The sequence below is a fragment of the Prinia subflava genome, chromosome 4, assembly GCF_021018805.1.
Source record: "Prinia subflava isolate CZ2003 ecotype Zambia chromosome 4, Cam_Psub_1.2, whole genome shotgun sequence".
In the NCBI taxonomy this organism is placed as follows: Eukaryota; Metazoa; Chordata; class Aves; order Passeriformes; family Cisticolidae; genus Prinia; species Prinia subflava.
In genome coordinates, this window is record NC_086250.1 from 67,390,821 (window position 1) to 67,407,093 (window position 16,273).

At 45.6% G+C, this 16,273-nt stretch overlaps 1 protein-coding gene across 1 annotated transcript in view; it reads left to right on the forward strand.

Moving 5' to 3' along the window:
- Positions 1 to 10,537, forward strand: part of BEND7 (BEN domain containing 7) — a 49,735-nt gene extending 39,198 nt beyond the window's left edge. Inside the window, exons 8-9 of the mRNA XM_063397028.1 lie at positions 3,947 to 3,997; positions 8,712 to 10,537. Of these exons, the coding sequence (XP_063253098.1) occupies positions 3,947 to 3,997; positions 8,712 to 8,773 (113 nt within the window). The 3' untranslated portion in view covers positions 8,774 to 10,537. The remainder of the gene's footprint in view (positions 1 to 3,946; positions 3,998 to 8,711) is intronic.
- The last annotated feature ends 5,736 nt before the right edge of the window (positions 10,538 to 16,273 follow it).

The following is a 16,273-nucleotide window of genomic DNA, read 5'->3' on the forward strand; positions in this document are numbered from 1 at the left end:
AAAGGGAACACGAGCAGGTGTCTGGTGGCCTTGCCAGTGGCAGCACAGAGGGAGAGTGTCAGCCTTTATCACAGAGATCTTAAAACGGGTAAAATCAGAGGGAGCTGACTGGCTGTTCTCTCACCTCTGTGCAGGCACTGCATTCGAGCCTTTTGATTACTAAACTTTCCATCCATTAATAAGCAGCAGGTCAGGGTTCACACATCTCCCACAGTAAGTTCTTCCTCCCTTTTTATGTTTTCAAGAGCCCATGAGCCATTATTCCATAGCGGCTGCTCATGGGAAAGCTGATGCTGTGGGAGTAATATGTAATAAAAATAACATGTAAATTACATGGTGGCATTCCTGGGCTGTCCCATGCAGGGCCAGGAGTTGGATATGGATGATCCTTATGGCTCCCTTCCCTCTCAGGATAGCCTATGATTCTGTTCTAACCCTGCCACAGTACATGGGCTAGGAGCTGTTCATGCCAAGTGATTGCTTTGTGAGTAACCTGGAAACCTTTAGATTGCCTGGCTCCTTAAAAGAAAATATAGCAATTTTGGAAAACATGCTGGAAATGTTCAGGCAAGATTCATTTAAATAAATTGCATGCAATGATGCTTCATCCTTGAACTGTTGTTTCAAATTAACATTACTTTGTTGCAGTGTAAAATAATGGGGAAGAAGGAAAAAAAATGGTTATTTTTTTCCTGGAAATATGTTTTTTTTCTCCCATGTCCTTGTTCAAACTGCTGCTTCCATTGTTTTGCATGAGGGGTTTTTTGGTTTGTTTTTTTTTTTCTCTGTTTTTATTCAGCCTTCTGAATTCCCTGGTTTGTGTTTTTGACACAGTATCTTCATGCTGCAAGAGACTGGGTTGATTTTTGCTTAGCAATACACACAGGGCCAGGAAGGATGTAGGATGAAGTCCAGCATGTGGTACAGTGTGTTTGTGGTCAGTATTTTAGATAAAAACCAGTAATATTAAAATAGTAACTGCTCTATTCAGCTTCCCAGCCCTGAGCACATGTGTACTTCTGTCCAAGGAGGAAAGCAGCAAGTGCACACTTAACAGACAGACATGTACCTCAGAAGCTACAAAATTTGGGGGCAATCTAAGGAAATGACTACCAGCAGTACTTTGCAAGAGCTGCTGCACTCTATCTAAGCAGAGGACAGAGAAGAGGCTCAGAGTTCCCACAGCAGGCTCTCTCCTGCCTGCCTTGTCTTGCAGTCTGGCTCAAGACAGTGAGGTTTGGCTGGCAGTCTGTGGGTGTGGTTGTCGAAAGCAAACCTTCCTTCCTTCTTGGAATGACATGTAAGAGACTGATGGTTTATATCCATGTTAGGAGGTCGAGATGTTTGCCATTCCCCTGTGTTGTACTTCACCTGGAGCTGCAGTTACACATCCAGTTTCATAAAACAAATCCTGGCAGCTGCCAAGAGTGAGTAGCTCTCTGGGCATCTGCTGCACTCCCACTCCCTTTCTGGCACTGGCACTGGCATTCCTGTGGCCATGTTGTCAGTTTTTAACTGAATCTGATCTTGGTGACTATATAAACATTTGTGCTACCATGAGGAATGAGGCTGGAACAATTGGTGGAGAGCTGAACCTCATCTATCAGTTTTCTGCCAGATTAAAATGGCCAGGTAGCTTCTGGTTCTGCAGACTTCTGGAGACTCAAGTCCTTACCTTCTGAAAGTTCCTTGTTTTCATTTGTTTCTTTCTATATTATTGCCTTCCTCTGGTGTAAGAAGAGCAGTTAGGCAGAAAGGTGACCACAGCTCTGGAGCTACCTCAGGAATTGCTGCAGAGATTTCTAGAAAAGCTGTCACTGCAGTGGGCAGCCTGTTGGCACCACCCCTGATATTCATACAGGGAAGGTTCTCCAGTTCATTGCCCGCACTCCGATCCAGCTTCACCCATTTTCCTTGCTTGGGTCCCTTGGGACCCCAGGGGCCAGATGCAGCTTTGTCCCTTGTGTGCTGAGCTGCTGTGCCACAGAATCACCTGGTGCAGGTGGTTCTTCACAGGATTGCTAGAAGTTTGCCTCTGACACTCAGGATTTTTTAAGCCATGTATATCCCATTGGCTGAGTCTCGGCTTCTCATGGCACTGTGCTGTTTCCTCCCTTGCACATCAGTCCTTCCATCACTGAGAGTCTAGTTCAGATTCAGTCCAGCCTAGGTGATCCCTTCCCACTTAGTGGGCCACCTGTCCCTTCCAAAATTCAAGGTTTTTACAGTGAGCTGTAATGGGCACTGAATTTGTTTCTGCTCAATGTGCCACCTTCTCACAGAAAGCAGAAAAAGGTATCAATTCCAGGCACTGAGTCACTTGCAATTCTGTGCCATGAATTTATCAGAGCTCTGCATTTAAACCTTTTGTGGGAGGAAGGCTGCCTGATACTAGGGTTTTAGTTTGTTTACGTTTTTTTTGGTTCAGTTAATTTTGCAGAACTGAGAGCATATAGCTAAAAGCTTAACCTGACATCCAGGCATGTGGAAGAGACAGCAGTCTCTTGGTCCAGGGATGGAGAGACTAGGGCTGATGGATTACACTAGAAAACTAATGTAGATTAGGAGCTGGATTAGACATTATCATCATGAAGGTAACAGCTCATCATCTTCATGTGCAGAGCTGTGATAAGATGATCAGGACAGTTAGCTTAGTCTCAAGTGGGAGGTGAACTGAGTTGCTTAGTACTTCTGCAGCCTTGGTTCTGATCCCTGTGGATATTGTGCAGTGAATGGATGTGAGCAGATATTTATCCACCACACTGACCTTGTACAATGTAGAAGAACATGGGGTGATCATTTTAAACTACAACATGGTAGATTTAGATTAGATATAAGGAGGAATTTTTAGTGCTGAAACACTGGCACAGGCTGCTCAGAGAGATGCTGGATGCCCCATCACTGGAATTATTCAAGGTCAGGGCTCTGAGCAACCTGATCTAGCTGAAGCTCTCTGGTGGTTTCAGTAGGGTTGGACTGGGTGACCTTTCAGATCCTTTCCAGCCCAAATTTTTCTGTGATTCAGTGATAATGGGCTTGTCCTTATGACCACACCTCATTTGCTGAAGTGCCTTCAAAGATCTCATTGTGCCTCAAAGGCATTAAATATCATGCTGCAGTGCCAAAAGACAAAGGTAATAGGATTTTGAGTAGGGCTTGTGTAGGTTAGGCATGGATTTCCTGTTCCACACCTTTGACTTGCTCAGGTTCACATGCATGTCCTGGGTACTACAGCCTGACAAGTCCCTGCACATCTGCTGGGTGAGATGAGCTATGTCTGTGCATTCCCTTGGCCCCTGGCAAACACAAAATGAACAAATTAGGCTTTTAGCCTCCCTTCACCATGGACCAAATTAAGTGAAATGCTCTTGCATAAGCTGTGGGTTGAAAGCACGTGTGTATATACACCTTAATTGCCAGTGTGATCATGTGCATTTTTAATTACACTGGGCACCCACCTGCATCTTTGAAGACGCTTTGCCCTAGTAAATCTGTGCCCTGCAAAATGAGCTTGCCTGTGGTCATGGGAAGTTTGGGTGCAGAAATGGGTGTGTTCCTTTCCCTGCAGGCATCAGATGACTGTCAGAGGGTGGAGTTCCAGCCTGAAGGCTCTTCCTCTAAGCACTGCTGGGGACTTTCCTCTTGACTTCATCAAATGACAGTTACTCCTTTTATCATACAGATATCCTGAAACTTTAAAAAGAGCAAGTGTTACTCCATCCCATTGCTGACACAATTGCTTCTTAATACCCAACTCCCTCTTCCGAGTTTGCATTTTTATTATATGAACTTTTCCTCTAAGCAGTGAGTTTTAACTGAGCACTTGCAAATTGCAGCTGAGGAAAGTAGATAGAAAATGCAAAATCACTTCACAGTCTGTAGCTTTTTAATCGCTTTCCTGTATTCAGTACCAGTAATGAGATTTCTTGTTTATATTTGTAATCAGCAGAGGCAACTGACTGTGATGAGAAGCCGGACATTTCTCTACTACAAACAGGTAAAAAGCATTAAAATTTTTATCAGTCTCCCATATGTGTTTTTGTTTATTTGTGGCACAGAAGTACTTTTCAATTCCTGACTTGCCATGTACAGCTGGGTAATTGCACACAGGACTCTGCTATCTAAAGTTTTGAATGGTGTATGTTAAAAAACAAATGCATTAGAATCTTACAATTTTCCCCTCAATTTCATATTCATAAAACCTCGAGGTCCAAGGGAGCAGCTAAGCCAATAAGGCCCATAAGTTACACTTCTTATGCCAGATAGGGACTTGTACTCATCCCAGATATTTCTCGGAGTATTTTTTATCTCTTAACAGAGTTATTGGTAGGGACAAACACAATCATTTGTAGTGTCACATCTGTTGAGTTGTCGGAGGTATTAGCCATAATATCTGGTACTCACAGAAGGATTGCAGACATATTTACATGCTAGTTAAGTGTTAGTTTACTTATTCTTGAAGTGCAGCCACCCTGCATTAAAAGCCTGACAATTGCTATACAGCAGCTTGGCTGTGCAGCTGTGTAGACTGGGAAATAACATTTTTCCATGCTGTAGAATTTGGTGTTGAAATCACCAGTCTCACCAGACAGAGACAGATATTTGAAGCACCCTTGCATTAAGAGTTGGTCCATCAGTAGGTGCCATGATGGTAGGAGCTGAGCTACCATCCTCTGAAAATCCAGTGGGGCCAGAGTCTGGGCACCTGGCCATTTCCCTGCATGTCAGAGTCTGTGATGTCACTGAGATGCTGCTGCTTATCCCCAGAGGAGAGAGGATCTTGGGCAGACAAACAACGTCATCGATTCTAGTGTGGTTTTGTGTTACCTCATTTAACAACAAAGGGTGGTTGAGATCAGCAATGCCATTGCTGGAAGAACAGGACAGGGCTGGTCCTGGGTTTCTGAGCACATCACACCACACCACAAAGCTGTGGGGAGGATGGGACACTACTGCTGACCATCACAGCATGTGTCTCCTGTGCCAGGGCTCGCTCATCTCTCTTGCATGAGGGCTGGAGCAGGCGCTTTCACACCCGCCGCTGTGTGCTGCAGCAGCAGCTGCCAGCCGTGAGCGCTGTGGGAGCACGTGCAGTTACTAAGGACTAGGAGCAGCAGAGCAGTTGGGAGGACAGGCAGCTACAGTCTGGGCCTGGCACGGGCCCAGGGGGGCTGGGAGCATGCCCTGCCTGGGAGCCGCCGTCCCGCTTTCCTGGCCAGCCACTGAGTAATATTTCAGGGGACGGCTGGGATGAAAGATGCAGGAAGCTCTGCTTTGAAAGGTCCCTTCCAAGCGACATCCTGTTGGTTTCTTTTATCAGGGAGGGAAGCAATTCCGCTGCAAGAGCACCCTAATAAAGGTTGTTAATGCAGTGTAGTGTTATCTTTTCATTGCTCTGGTAAGCACATTAAGGAGCAGAATTAACAGTTTGCTGTACGTTTCTTGGAGCAGTTTCTGTAGTCGCCACTCGGGTTGTACATCAGGATGGAAATGAACGAGCTGAGATGGTTGTGGTAGAGGAGGTGACTCCCTTTCTGCTCCACTGCAGATCACCCTTGTGCTCTGCTCGCTTGTACACTTTGAGCATCCATGCATGCAGCTTTTGAGCTGATATGCTTGTGTGTGATGTGTACTGCTCCACACTACCTGTGGAAAGATGCCTAAATAAACCACACTGCAGTTTGCATTGGGGGGGAGGTGATGCTCACAGGCTGTGAGCCAAAAATTTGACTCACACCCATTATTATATGTGTGCCAGTGCCTCTTTATAGGACATATCTGTGTAATATCATACTGTTGTTGGAAGCAGATTATTTAAAGCAATACATAGACAATATAATGACAGTAATTATGAAACAGAGCCAAAATATAGATGCTTTCTATCAAGGAATGTACAAAAGAGGTGGAATATGATTTTTACAGGGGTCTTTCCCTGTTTTAGTACAGCTGGTTTTACAAAGGGGGTGTTTGACAGGTTCAATAAAGACAGTCTGCATGCAATTTATTCAGCTGTCTTCTCTGTTTAGCTTGAAAAATCTTTGGGGAAAAGCCTCTCTGACTGTGTGTTTGTACAGTGCCTCATGCAATGGGCCTTGGTTGCAGATGACAGCTAATAGCAGATAAATCGTGGCCTCAGGTATTAGGAAGAATTTCTTTCCCAAAAGTGATGTCAAGCACTGGAACAGGCTGTCCAGGGAAGTGGTGGAGTCACCATCCTGGGAGGTATTTAAAAGATGTGTAGATGTGGGACATGAGGATGGGGTTGTTGGTGGACTTAGCAGTGCAGGATCTTAAGTATCTTTTCCAGCCTAAATGATCCTGTAATTCTGTGATCAGTGGTTAACTGGTGCTTTGGTTTAATAAAACCAGCGTGAATTGGGTTGTTTGAGGGGGTCTTGCAGGAGACTGGATGGGGAGAAAAGATGGTGTACAGGAGCTATCCATGAACAGTTGCTGTCTTGATCTTCAGTAACTGAACAAACTGTGAAGTAAAAGCGCCCAGGGAGAATTATTTGAATAAGTGATAAGCATTGGTGCCAAAAAACAAGGGAAAACTCAGATGCCTTTAATCTGCCTTTCCAGCTCTGTCAGTTGTGCCTGTGACACCAATGACATTATGAACAAGATGTGGGTATATGTGGATTAGCAATGCTGAAATGTCTCCGTCTGTACGATTTTGGATTTGAGACACCTCAGTTAGAGGTGTGGTTGCTCTCAACTCTCTCCATCTTTGGTGGGAAGAGAGCTGCTTCCAGAGGGAAGGACAGGTCAGCTGCAGTTGTGTTTGGAGGTGTCTCTCCTTTGGTGCCAGCAGGACCAGGCTCCAAGTGCAGTTAGTTGGTGCCAGTGCCCACAGCCAGGTCTGAACCAGCTCCCTCTGTGCCCACAAACTAGCAAAGTCCTGGGATTTGAGGAGAGCAGGGGGTGCTTTATTTTCAGAAACCTTTTGGAACTTAAAAGCTTGGTTAAAAAACCCCGAAGCTGGTACATCCTCATAAAGTTAAGGAAGACATTTTTCCCAATTATATTTTAGCACTCCTGAGCAGAAATAATGCTACTGTGTTAAAATCACCCTCTACACTAAGAGGTCCTTGGCTTTAAAGGCTGTTGATTGAAGGGTATTTAAAGTAAATTGGAAGAACTGTGGCAGTTAAACTTGCTGGGAACTTTGGTTCATTGACAGATAAATCTCAAGAAAATACTAGAAGAATTGTCCCTAACAAATGTTATCAAAGCTCTGGTCTTGGAGAGTTCCAATTTTTGCACCTACCCAAAGCTGCAGGCTGTGTCCAGACCTGAGCTGAGACAGATCAGACAGCTCTGGGGTAATTATCGTGGGCTCAGTGGAAAGGCTGATTAGTTTCTTGGTGATACAGGATACCTGGAGGGTGTGAGATAGATCTTTATCAGGATGAGGATGTGGCAGCTTTTAGAGTCCTTCTGTATAAAGTTGGTATTGTGAAAAGGCTCATCTTATTTCAGTGTACAATTTACGCAAAGTGCTGGGATTTTGTGGTTTAAAAGAAAAACAAAAGGAAGGCATAACCCATAAATTCTGCGTGTGAGAATAAATGTAAGTCAGCTGCAACACTCTTTTTGAATCCTCATCTTGTAAATTGGATTGGAAAGATGTAGGCAGGTATAGGACCATGAGGTAGCACTCCTTATTCCTGCTCTGGACCACAGCCATGCTGAGAGTTTATGTAGTTTTAGTTTCTCCACACTGGGGTTAATTCCAAGATGAGAAAGAATTTTGATATCCCTTACAGAAGCTGAAACACTAACATCCCAATCCTCAGGTCTAGGGGTGATACAGCTTTGTGAAAAGATGAGAGCAATCTCTTGGTAAAGAAACAGATGATAAGAAAACAGCAACAATCCAATTCTATATAGGTTGTCTCCTTTTCTCTTGAAATACAATATCAAGAAAATGAAACTTGGGAAAAAAAAAAGAAAAACCTTTTCTGAAACCTTAAATATAAATCCTTTATTGTAATATAAATCTTTATCCTTTCAATGCATGATTGTATGAGTCTTCCCTTTTCATTGGGGTGTATTTGCCTCTCAGGCTGATTGATGTCTGTCTTCTCTTTGCCCTGTGTTCTTAGCGCTCTCGTCGTAATTCTTCTGTCCATCTTTTCATTGTTCTGTTTAGAAAAAGCACATTCTTAAAGTGCTTTAAAAAAGATGGGATATAATCATACAGTGCACCTTTTATAGGGGTGTGTGTATATATGTATTTTTTCTCCTATATGCATTTAGACTGCTGTGGAGTGGTGGGGGTTTTTACCAAATACGATCCTAAAGTATGTACTCAAGGTTTAAAATTCATGGGGTGCTTTTTTCACTTCTTCAGAACCAAAACTTCAAAGGGGTGAGCATTGCAGTGCAGTTCGTGCTGAAGACTAATGGAGTGCTTTACATCTGAAGTGGGCTGCACTGTATGTTGCGTGAAAAACTTGGCTGGCAAATTTTGTATTCAAAAAAGTCTATTTAATTTGCTTTTCTTTAGCCAATTGAGCTTTACTCTAAATGGAATTCAGCAGCACTGCCTGTGTGCACACCAGCAGTTCAGCCCCATCACTAATTAAAGTTAAAACTCAAATACATAATTTCCATAATTCTAAAATACTAATTTTTTGTTGCAAATTACTGATCTCCTAAATTCTTACATTTTTTAACTGATTCCTTCAAACTCTTTCTCCCTTCAGGTAACCTTTTCGACACCACAACAGACCATCTGATAGATGCAAACCCAGATTTTTCAGTTTGAATTTCACATCCTGCATCAGTGTTCTTAGCGCATAGAAACATCCTCTCCTTTGAGTAATGTTCCTGCAAGCTCAGCACGAGAACTTCAGTGTACCACAAGACATGGGCATCCATACAGTTTTTCTTACAAGTCTATGTTTTTTCCATGCATTTTCCATGTAACCTCACGTAATGAAATCACCAGATCACTTCACTGTTCTTTATCTTAATCAAAGATGATTTCCCTCCGCATCCAATGCATTACTGAATTAGCGGGGTATCCACTCTGAGGTCATCCTCTTGCCTATGTTTCTCCTCCATGATTTATTTTGCCACCTGTTTGTATGCTTGCCAGCACTGTCTCATCTTAAACCACGCAGAAGTTGTGACTCTTCCTGTCCCCAGGGACCAGGGTGGCCTCTCTCTCCACCGTGAACCCTGGCAGCGTAATGAGCATCTGACTTGGTGAAGCTCCTTGCTGCTGCAGACCCACTTTTCCTTTCCTGGCTGCTGCGGTACCAATGACCAGTTGCACAAAGCTCTGATTTAAAAACCCTTACTGAGTTTACGGGGAAATAAAGTTCCTAGTTACAGCAAGGAGAAGCTATTCCTCAAACAATTTCCCCTACGTGGTCCTAGTGGGATGGCTCTTGAGCATCTTTGTAGTGCTGACTGCTGGAGGTGGTCATTTCCCCCTCACTGTTGCCCCTGCTTGGTCTATCCCCTCAGTCTCAAAATGTGTTCATTTTCCCTTTTCCAAGAAGAGGGTCTGCTCACTGTGATTTTTTCAGCCACTGTCTTTGGCAACAATACTCACCTATTTAAAAAAACCAAGTCACCTTTTAACTGGCACTGTATTTATATCTCAGCAGTTAAGACAAGTGAATCAATCCAGAAATTGCACTACGCTCTTAGACACTGAAAGCGTTGGTCCTTTCAGGTCAGGGCTAAGGTAAAACCATGTGCAGCCCTCCCTACGAACCTTCATTTCTGCACCTTCCATCAGCACTAAATTCACTTTAAAAACGTTGCAAAGAAATCTGGAAGGTCTTACCTGCAACACCTATTGATCACCAGGCAGTTTGAGCACGTTTCCTGCAATTCGAGGGAGAGCTTGCTGGAGCCTTTGCCATTGTGTTTCCTTTCCCTGTGTGTATCTTATCTTAGGTACTTTTTTTTTTTTGGAAACTATTTGGCCTTTGAGTGTCTCAACAGAAGTGCTATTACAGAGTGGGATGGTTTTCAAAATATTCAAGCTCTTTTTTTAACAATCCTAAAGCCTGTTTCTCAAGTGTCACGGAATACCCACAAATAACACCGAAGCCAACGTGAACAGTTTGTTCTCTTGGCACCTGAGAAGCCAGGCTCCCAGCTGTTCCCCACCCACCTTCCATGGACTTTTAGGAATGACCATGTTCTCTCTGAAACTGTGGAATAGATTGAATGTGCACTGCAAACCTTAAATTTTGAGTCTTTCATTCCTTCATGGCTTGGAGTTGCCTGCATTGGGCAGGGGGCACCGGTCCGTTGTGTTGTAACCCTTCAACAATGAAATCAGCGTTTTGTAAATTTGGAAGATTGCATTTGTGTTTACTTACTGTGACTACTGTTCAGACTTTCTTCAGAAATCTTTTTATAGGGTTTATTAGAGAGAAGAAAAAAAATCATTCCATATTTAGGTAAAAATGTCTCAATCTTCTGTATATATGTTTTATTAATATGTAAATATTTAGATATTTTTAAATTACTATGTTCTTAATAAAGCGACAAGGGACTAGTTGTGAAATGGTGTATAACATTGTGTCGTGTTACCAATCTCTGGGAAATCCTCTTTGTCAGTTCAGAAAAGAAAGCCTACAATAAATAACTTTAATTGCATGTGCGTTCCTGTGTTCTATGCTGGATTCCCGTATTTTAGAGGAATTATTTTGCCACCAGTGGACTACACATAGGAAAACCCTCAAAGTTACCACCACGATACTATTTTTCCAGCTGGTTCAGCCAGAAACCACACTGCCTTGCCAATCACAACAACATCTATATCCAATCACGTAATAACTCTTGAGTATTAAGTACTGATATGCTTGAAGTCTAATTTTAATTGAATTAGGTGCCTTTATAATCTGCACTTAAAAGGTTAAGCTCTGCTTCTATGGAAACAACACACAGGAAGGACAAACCAATACTCATAGGTTGGAGTAGCTGCAAAGATATATGCTTGGTAATTCATTATCACACCCTCATCAAATGTTTGGCCTTAGAAAATACTTCCTGCAAAAACATGCTCCTGGTAATCTTCCATCAATTCCAAGGAGCCAGTGAAGTGAAGTGAAGCAGCAGCTCACCACACCTTTTTGGCTTTATACAAGGAGCACGATGGAGACACTGCTGGTAAAAAGTCCCAACGAGAGCTTCCTTCACATTTCAGTGGCTGCCCAGGTCGGCTGAAGCCTGGTGCACATCCAGCATCGTGTGGCGTGACAGGAGCCAGTGCAGGCCCTCCCCTCTGGGGGGTGCTGGAAGCATCTCGGTCACAGATCACAGAAATGATCCCTTTAGAAGGGACCTTTAAAGCTCCAACCCCTGCCATGGGCAGGAGCATCTTGCACAAGATGAGGTTCACCAAAGCCCCGTCCAAACTGGTCTTAAACACTTCCAGGGATGGAGAGTCCACAGCTTCTCTGGGCAACTTGTTACAGAGCCTCAGCAATCTCAGTGTAAAATTGTTTTTCTTAATATATAATGTAAATCTAACCCTCTTTTAGTTTAAAACTGTTGACCTTTGTCCTGTCCCTACAGGCTGTAGTAAAAAGTCCCTCTATCTTTCTTACAAGCCCCCTTTAATTACTGAAACACCACTCTAAGGTCTCCTCTTCTCTTGGCTGAGCCCCAACCCCCCCCCCAGCTCCCTCAGCTGTTCCTCAAACTTGTGCTCCAGAACCTTCCCCAGCTCTGTTGTCCTTCTCTGGACATGCTCCAGCACCTCAATGTCTTTGTTGTAGTGGGGAACTCAAAAGTGTCCCCAGGACAGAAGGTGTGGCCGTACCAGTGCCAGGTTCAGGGGGACAATCACTGTCTGGGTCCTGCTGGTCACAGTATTGCTGATACAGGCCAGGATGTCAAAGCATGGCTTTGTTTGGTTTGTGTTTTTTAGAACAGGGACCAGGTTAATACACTGGTGCTTGTAACATTTAAGTGGAACACCTTAAATTATGTTTAAGGTGCAATTATGAGCAAGAAATGTTCCTGTGTGCTGTGATCTGCATAGCATTGAGTCTCATCTGTGCTGCAGAGCCACCAGCTCGTGCTGCTGCCAGGTTCACCTGTTGAAGCAGCTTTGGGCTGGAGCAAGTGACACTGCCAGCATCCACACCTGAGCTCCAGCCACGCTCCTGCTTCCTTGCTGGCCCAGCCGGCCAGAGCATCCCTCTGTCCTGTGTACAGGACACTGGAGATCGAGACTTTGGGTGAAAAAAACCCTTCTGAAGCTGAAGAGGAAAAAGGATATCCTCCTGGTAACATGAAAGGAAACTGGAGCCTGGGCTTTATAAAAAATGCATTAATTGCGAGACAAGAAGAAAGTCATCTCAAGTGCCTGTGACATATTGGTTTAGAAACGGCTGGCTGAGTCTTTCGGGGGAGACACACTCTGTCACATCAGAGTGGTTTGGGGATGGGTGGTCCTGCTGCAGCTACCCCTCCTCTAAAGAAACCCTCTCCCCAAAAAGCCTACCCTCTGCTGAGGCCTTGCTGGGAAGGGCATTTCTCCTTCACTGGGGAAGGGTGTGGGCACAGTCCTAGGAAAAAGCCCATGGGGCCACATCCTCCTAGAGAAACAGATATCCCCAGAATTTTGCAAAAATAACCCCATTGTGCCTGTTCTCCCCCAAATCTAAAGCAGCAAAATGCCTTGTAGGAGGTGCTGAGATATCTCTTCTCCCTCCACTGGCTCTCCCACTGCTTAGACATCCCCACAGCTGGGCTGGGGTGAGCACCTTCCCTCCTTCCTGCCACATTGTCATCACAGAAAGGCACAAGAGGGGTTTGTGCAAGTAGGTCAGGTATGATTTCTCATCTGCCGAGTGCTAATAAAAGCCAACGATGTGAAACCTGTAACATTATGTGTATAAATAATTTAGCTCCAGTGTGTAAACATCAATTCTTGTTTTAAAGGTTTTAAATAAACTGAAATAATTCCATCAGCCTTTTCCCCACCCTCCCTGTGTATGTTGCTACACCCAGCTGATAACAAGGGCAGAAAATAGCTAATAGTGGGGCAGTTTGGAAATGGGAGGGACATTCCCCTTGTGTTTCAGCACTGGATTCTTCCTCCACCCAGATCCTCAGAGGTGTACAGGAATCCAACATAACTTCATGCTAAAGTGTTCACAATGCCACGGTTTTCCCTGAAGCTACCAACAAGCATGGGGTGAAGAGCTTCATCCACCTCTGCCCATCAAGAGCCACACAGGTGAGAGTACCGTGGTGGCCCACAGCTCCTGCCTGACCACAGGGCCAGCTTGGGGTGGCAGCCATCACCATGGGCAGAGATGTCCCCTGGCTGTGTCCATCACCAGCACACCCAGGAGAAATGCCATTTTCAGGTGATGCCTGGACAGGTTCGGGTGGATGGAAAAGGCCAACCCACATAGTTCTGCCATCCACTGACCCTCAGGTGGCCTGGAGGACCTTTCCTGCCCCAGGATGGTTCAGCAAATCATATGGACTACATGTGCACTCCAGCACAGGAAATCAGTCCAGGAGAGTTTAAAAATCTCACTGGCAGTATTGCTACCACACCACAGGATCCCTGCTCTGCTTTTGTCCCATGCCCAGCAGGTGAAAGGGGTAGAGAAGGCTGAGGGAGGAATTGGAGCATCAGGACAGTGTGAGCCCATGCCAGCTCCCCAACGAGTCACCAGGAAGTTAGCAGAGATGGATCTGGACTGGAACCAGCATGTGGCTACTGCCATTACCACGGCTTAGAGAAAGCAAAGATTAATGTAATCATTTAATCCCGAGAGATTTCAGGATTCACCGACTGTATCTCATGTCTCCATTCATCACAGCACAGGGGTGTGTGTGAACTGCTCTGCTCTTAGCTGGACCTCTGCTCCCTCCTGGCTTCCCTTTTCCTGAGTTCCTGCACAGGCCCTCAGTGCCCAGCCCTCCCCACTGCCACATCCCTGCCCCCTGACACAGCTGTGGTAGCCCCTGCCTCACCTTTTGGCTGGTGAGAATATTGACATCATCCACCTTTTGTTTTCTTGACTTTTTTCTGGTCATGGCTCCATCCTCAAAAGTGACAGACCTCCACCTCCCTGGCCTGATGATGGCAGCACCAGTGGGGTATCCACCTCCTGCATCTCCATCTGCCCTGCATGTGCTGCCCTGATGCTGTAAGGAGAGCCAAGACTGGGCTGGACACCCTGCAGGGAGTGGAGTTTGCCTTAGGGTTAGAAGTAACCTTTGCCTGCATAAAATCTGCCCAACCATCACGAGCTGGTTGGACAACAGAACAGCAGCAGTGACACTCGATGACTTGCTGTGGATTTGTCCTTTCTGTCCCTCTGCTCCAGGGTACCACATGTGATCTGACACCATGTAGCCCCATCCTGCTTAGGGGTCCTGCCACCTTCACTCCTTACCCCAGGGCTAAAACACAGACAGAGGCTCCTGAGCAGCCCATGGTGCTGCTGCCAGCTCCCAAGGAATGGCAGTGGGTGTGCTGCATCCCACAGAGATGGGACTGCTGCTCCAAGACCTCCTAGATGCTCTGCTCATCAGGGCATCATGTTCCCATCTTCATCACCTGGACAGCATGGAGTGCCAAACCCCAGTGCATTAACACAGATTTTACATTTAACATTCATTACAAATGAGCTCCTATGTTGCTCCTTTGCTGCCTTTCACTGAGCATGATGCATCATCCCCCATCTCTCATTTAAAGCCCCTTTGGAGCAGTGGATATTCCTGCCTCATCCCAGTGGGATGGTGTCCCTGGGGATTGCCCTGACCCAGATTCCAGACCTGGCCTTGTTGAACATGTGTTGTTCACATGGACCCACTCCTCAAGCCTGTGCAAGTCCCTCTGGGTGCCATCCCTTCCCTCCAGCACATCAGCGGCACCACTCAGCCTGGTGTCATCTGCAAACCTGCTGAGGGTGCTCCAGAAACCACTGCCTGAGTTGCTGATGACAATATTAAATAGTTTTGGTACAAGCCCTTAAGGAGCACCACTCCTTAATGGTTTCCACGGGGACATGAAATGTTTGACCGAACTCTTTGGACAGGACCATCCAGCCAGTTCCTTACCCACCTAACAGCCCGTCCATCAAACTCATACCTCTCCATCTAGAGGCCAAAGTGATGGGCAATGACCATATCAAAAGCCTTACCAAACCCTGAACCCCATTGCTGTGGCTTTTAGGTCATACAGGAGCTAACACCATTTGATGAGTAATCAGGTGGCAGCCTGTCTCACCCAGATTTTATCCCTGTCACAGAGTCAGAGACACTCCCATCCATTGAAACACCTCCCTGCTGGATCTAGGGCTGCTGTGGGGCTGAGACCTCTTCTCCTGACCTGGCAAATCGGGTGCTGTGGGTGCACACAGGATGCTGGCACAGCAACACCCCCAAGAAGCTCTGACCCAGCAAAACCCGCCCTTGGCATGCAGAGCCAGGGCTCAGAGGCTCCGTGTCCGGGCGTGCAAACCCTCTCTGCTTCACGCAGCAAGTTTTGGTCCTTGAAACCCTGAGGCACAACACTGCTGGGCCGACCTTGAGCAGCTCTCCCATGTTCCCCGTCCTCCTCCCGGGGGGAGAGGTGAACCCACCCAGGGGGGGTGAACCCACCCACCCCACGCATGAACCACTTTGCTGTGGTGGGCCACAGAGCCCTCTGCGAGTGCCAAGGTTAATGCACAGCGCTGGTGCCCTCCCAGAGAGGGTTCGCTGCCAAACCCCGGATCTCTTCCTCCAGAAACAAATTGCTCTTCAACTATTGCCATCTTGTGGCGTCTGTGACCCGTTACTTGTTCCTTTTATCTGCTAATGGTGTTGGTGAGAATCAGCAGTGTACACAGGCAATTTTAAAATGAAATGTAAATGAATCAGAAATGCCTACGGAGGAGCCATTAGCATAAATCCAATCAAAGGGCTTTGTTTAACTTGTTAAAAATGACTAAATATTTAGTGAGTGTGGGTGGGTGAGGTGATTCTTGCTCACACTTGGGAAGTTTTAGAAGCAAAACTAATGCTGATATCTTAAATGGCTGAACTTATAAGCAATTTTCTACCCTGAACTGTGCCTCCTCGGTCTATATTGTCCCCTGTTCAAGATCACCTCTAAAATATTATCACACAATATGCTGATTGGAAGGGACCCACAAGAATTACCAAGTCCAGCTCCTCACCATGCACAGGACACTCCAAGGGTCACACCATGTGCCTGAGAGCATTGTCCAAACATTTCTCGAACTCTGTTAGGATTGGTGCTGTGACTATTTCCCTGCGGAGC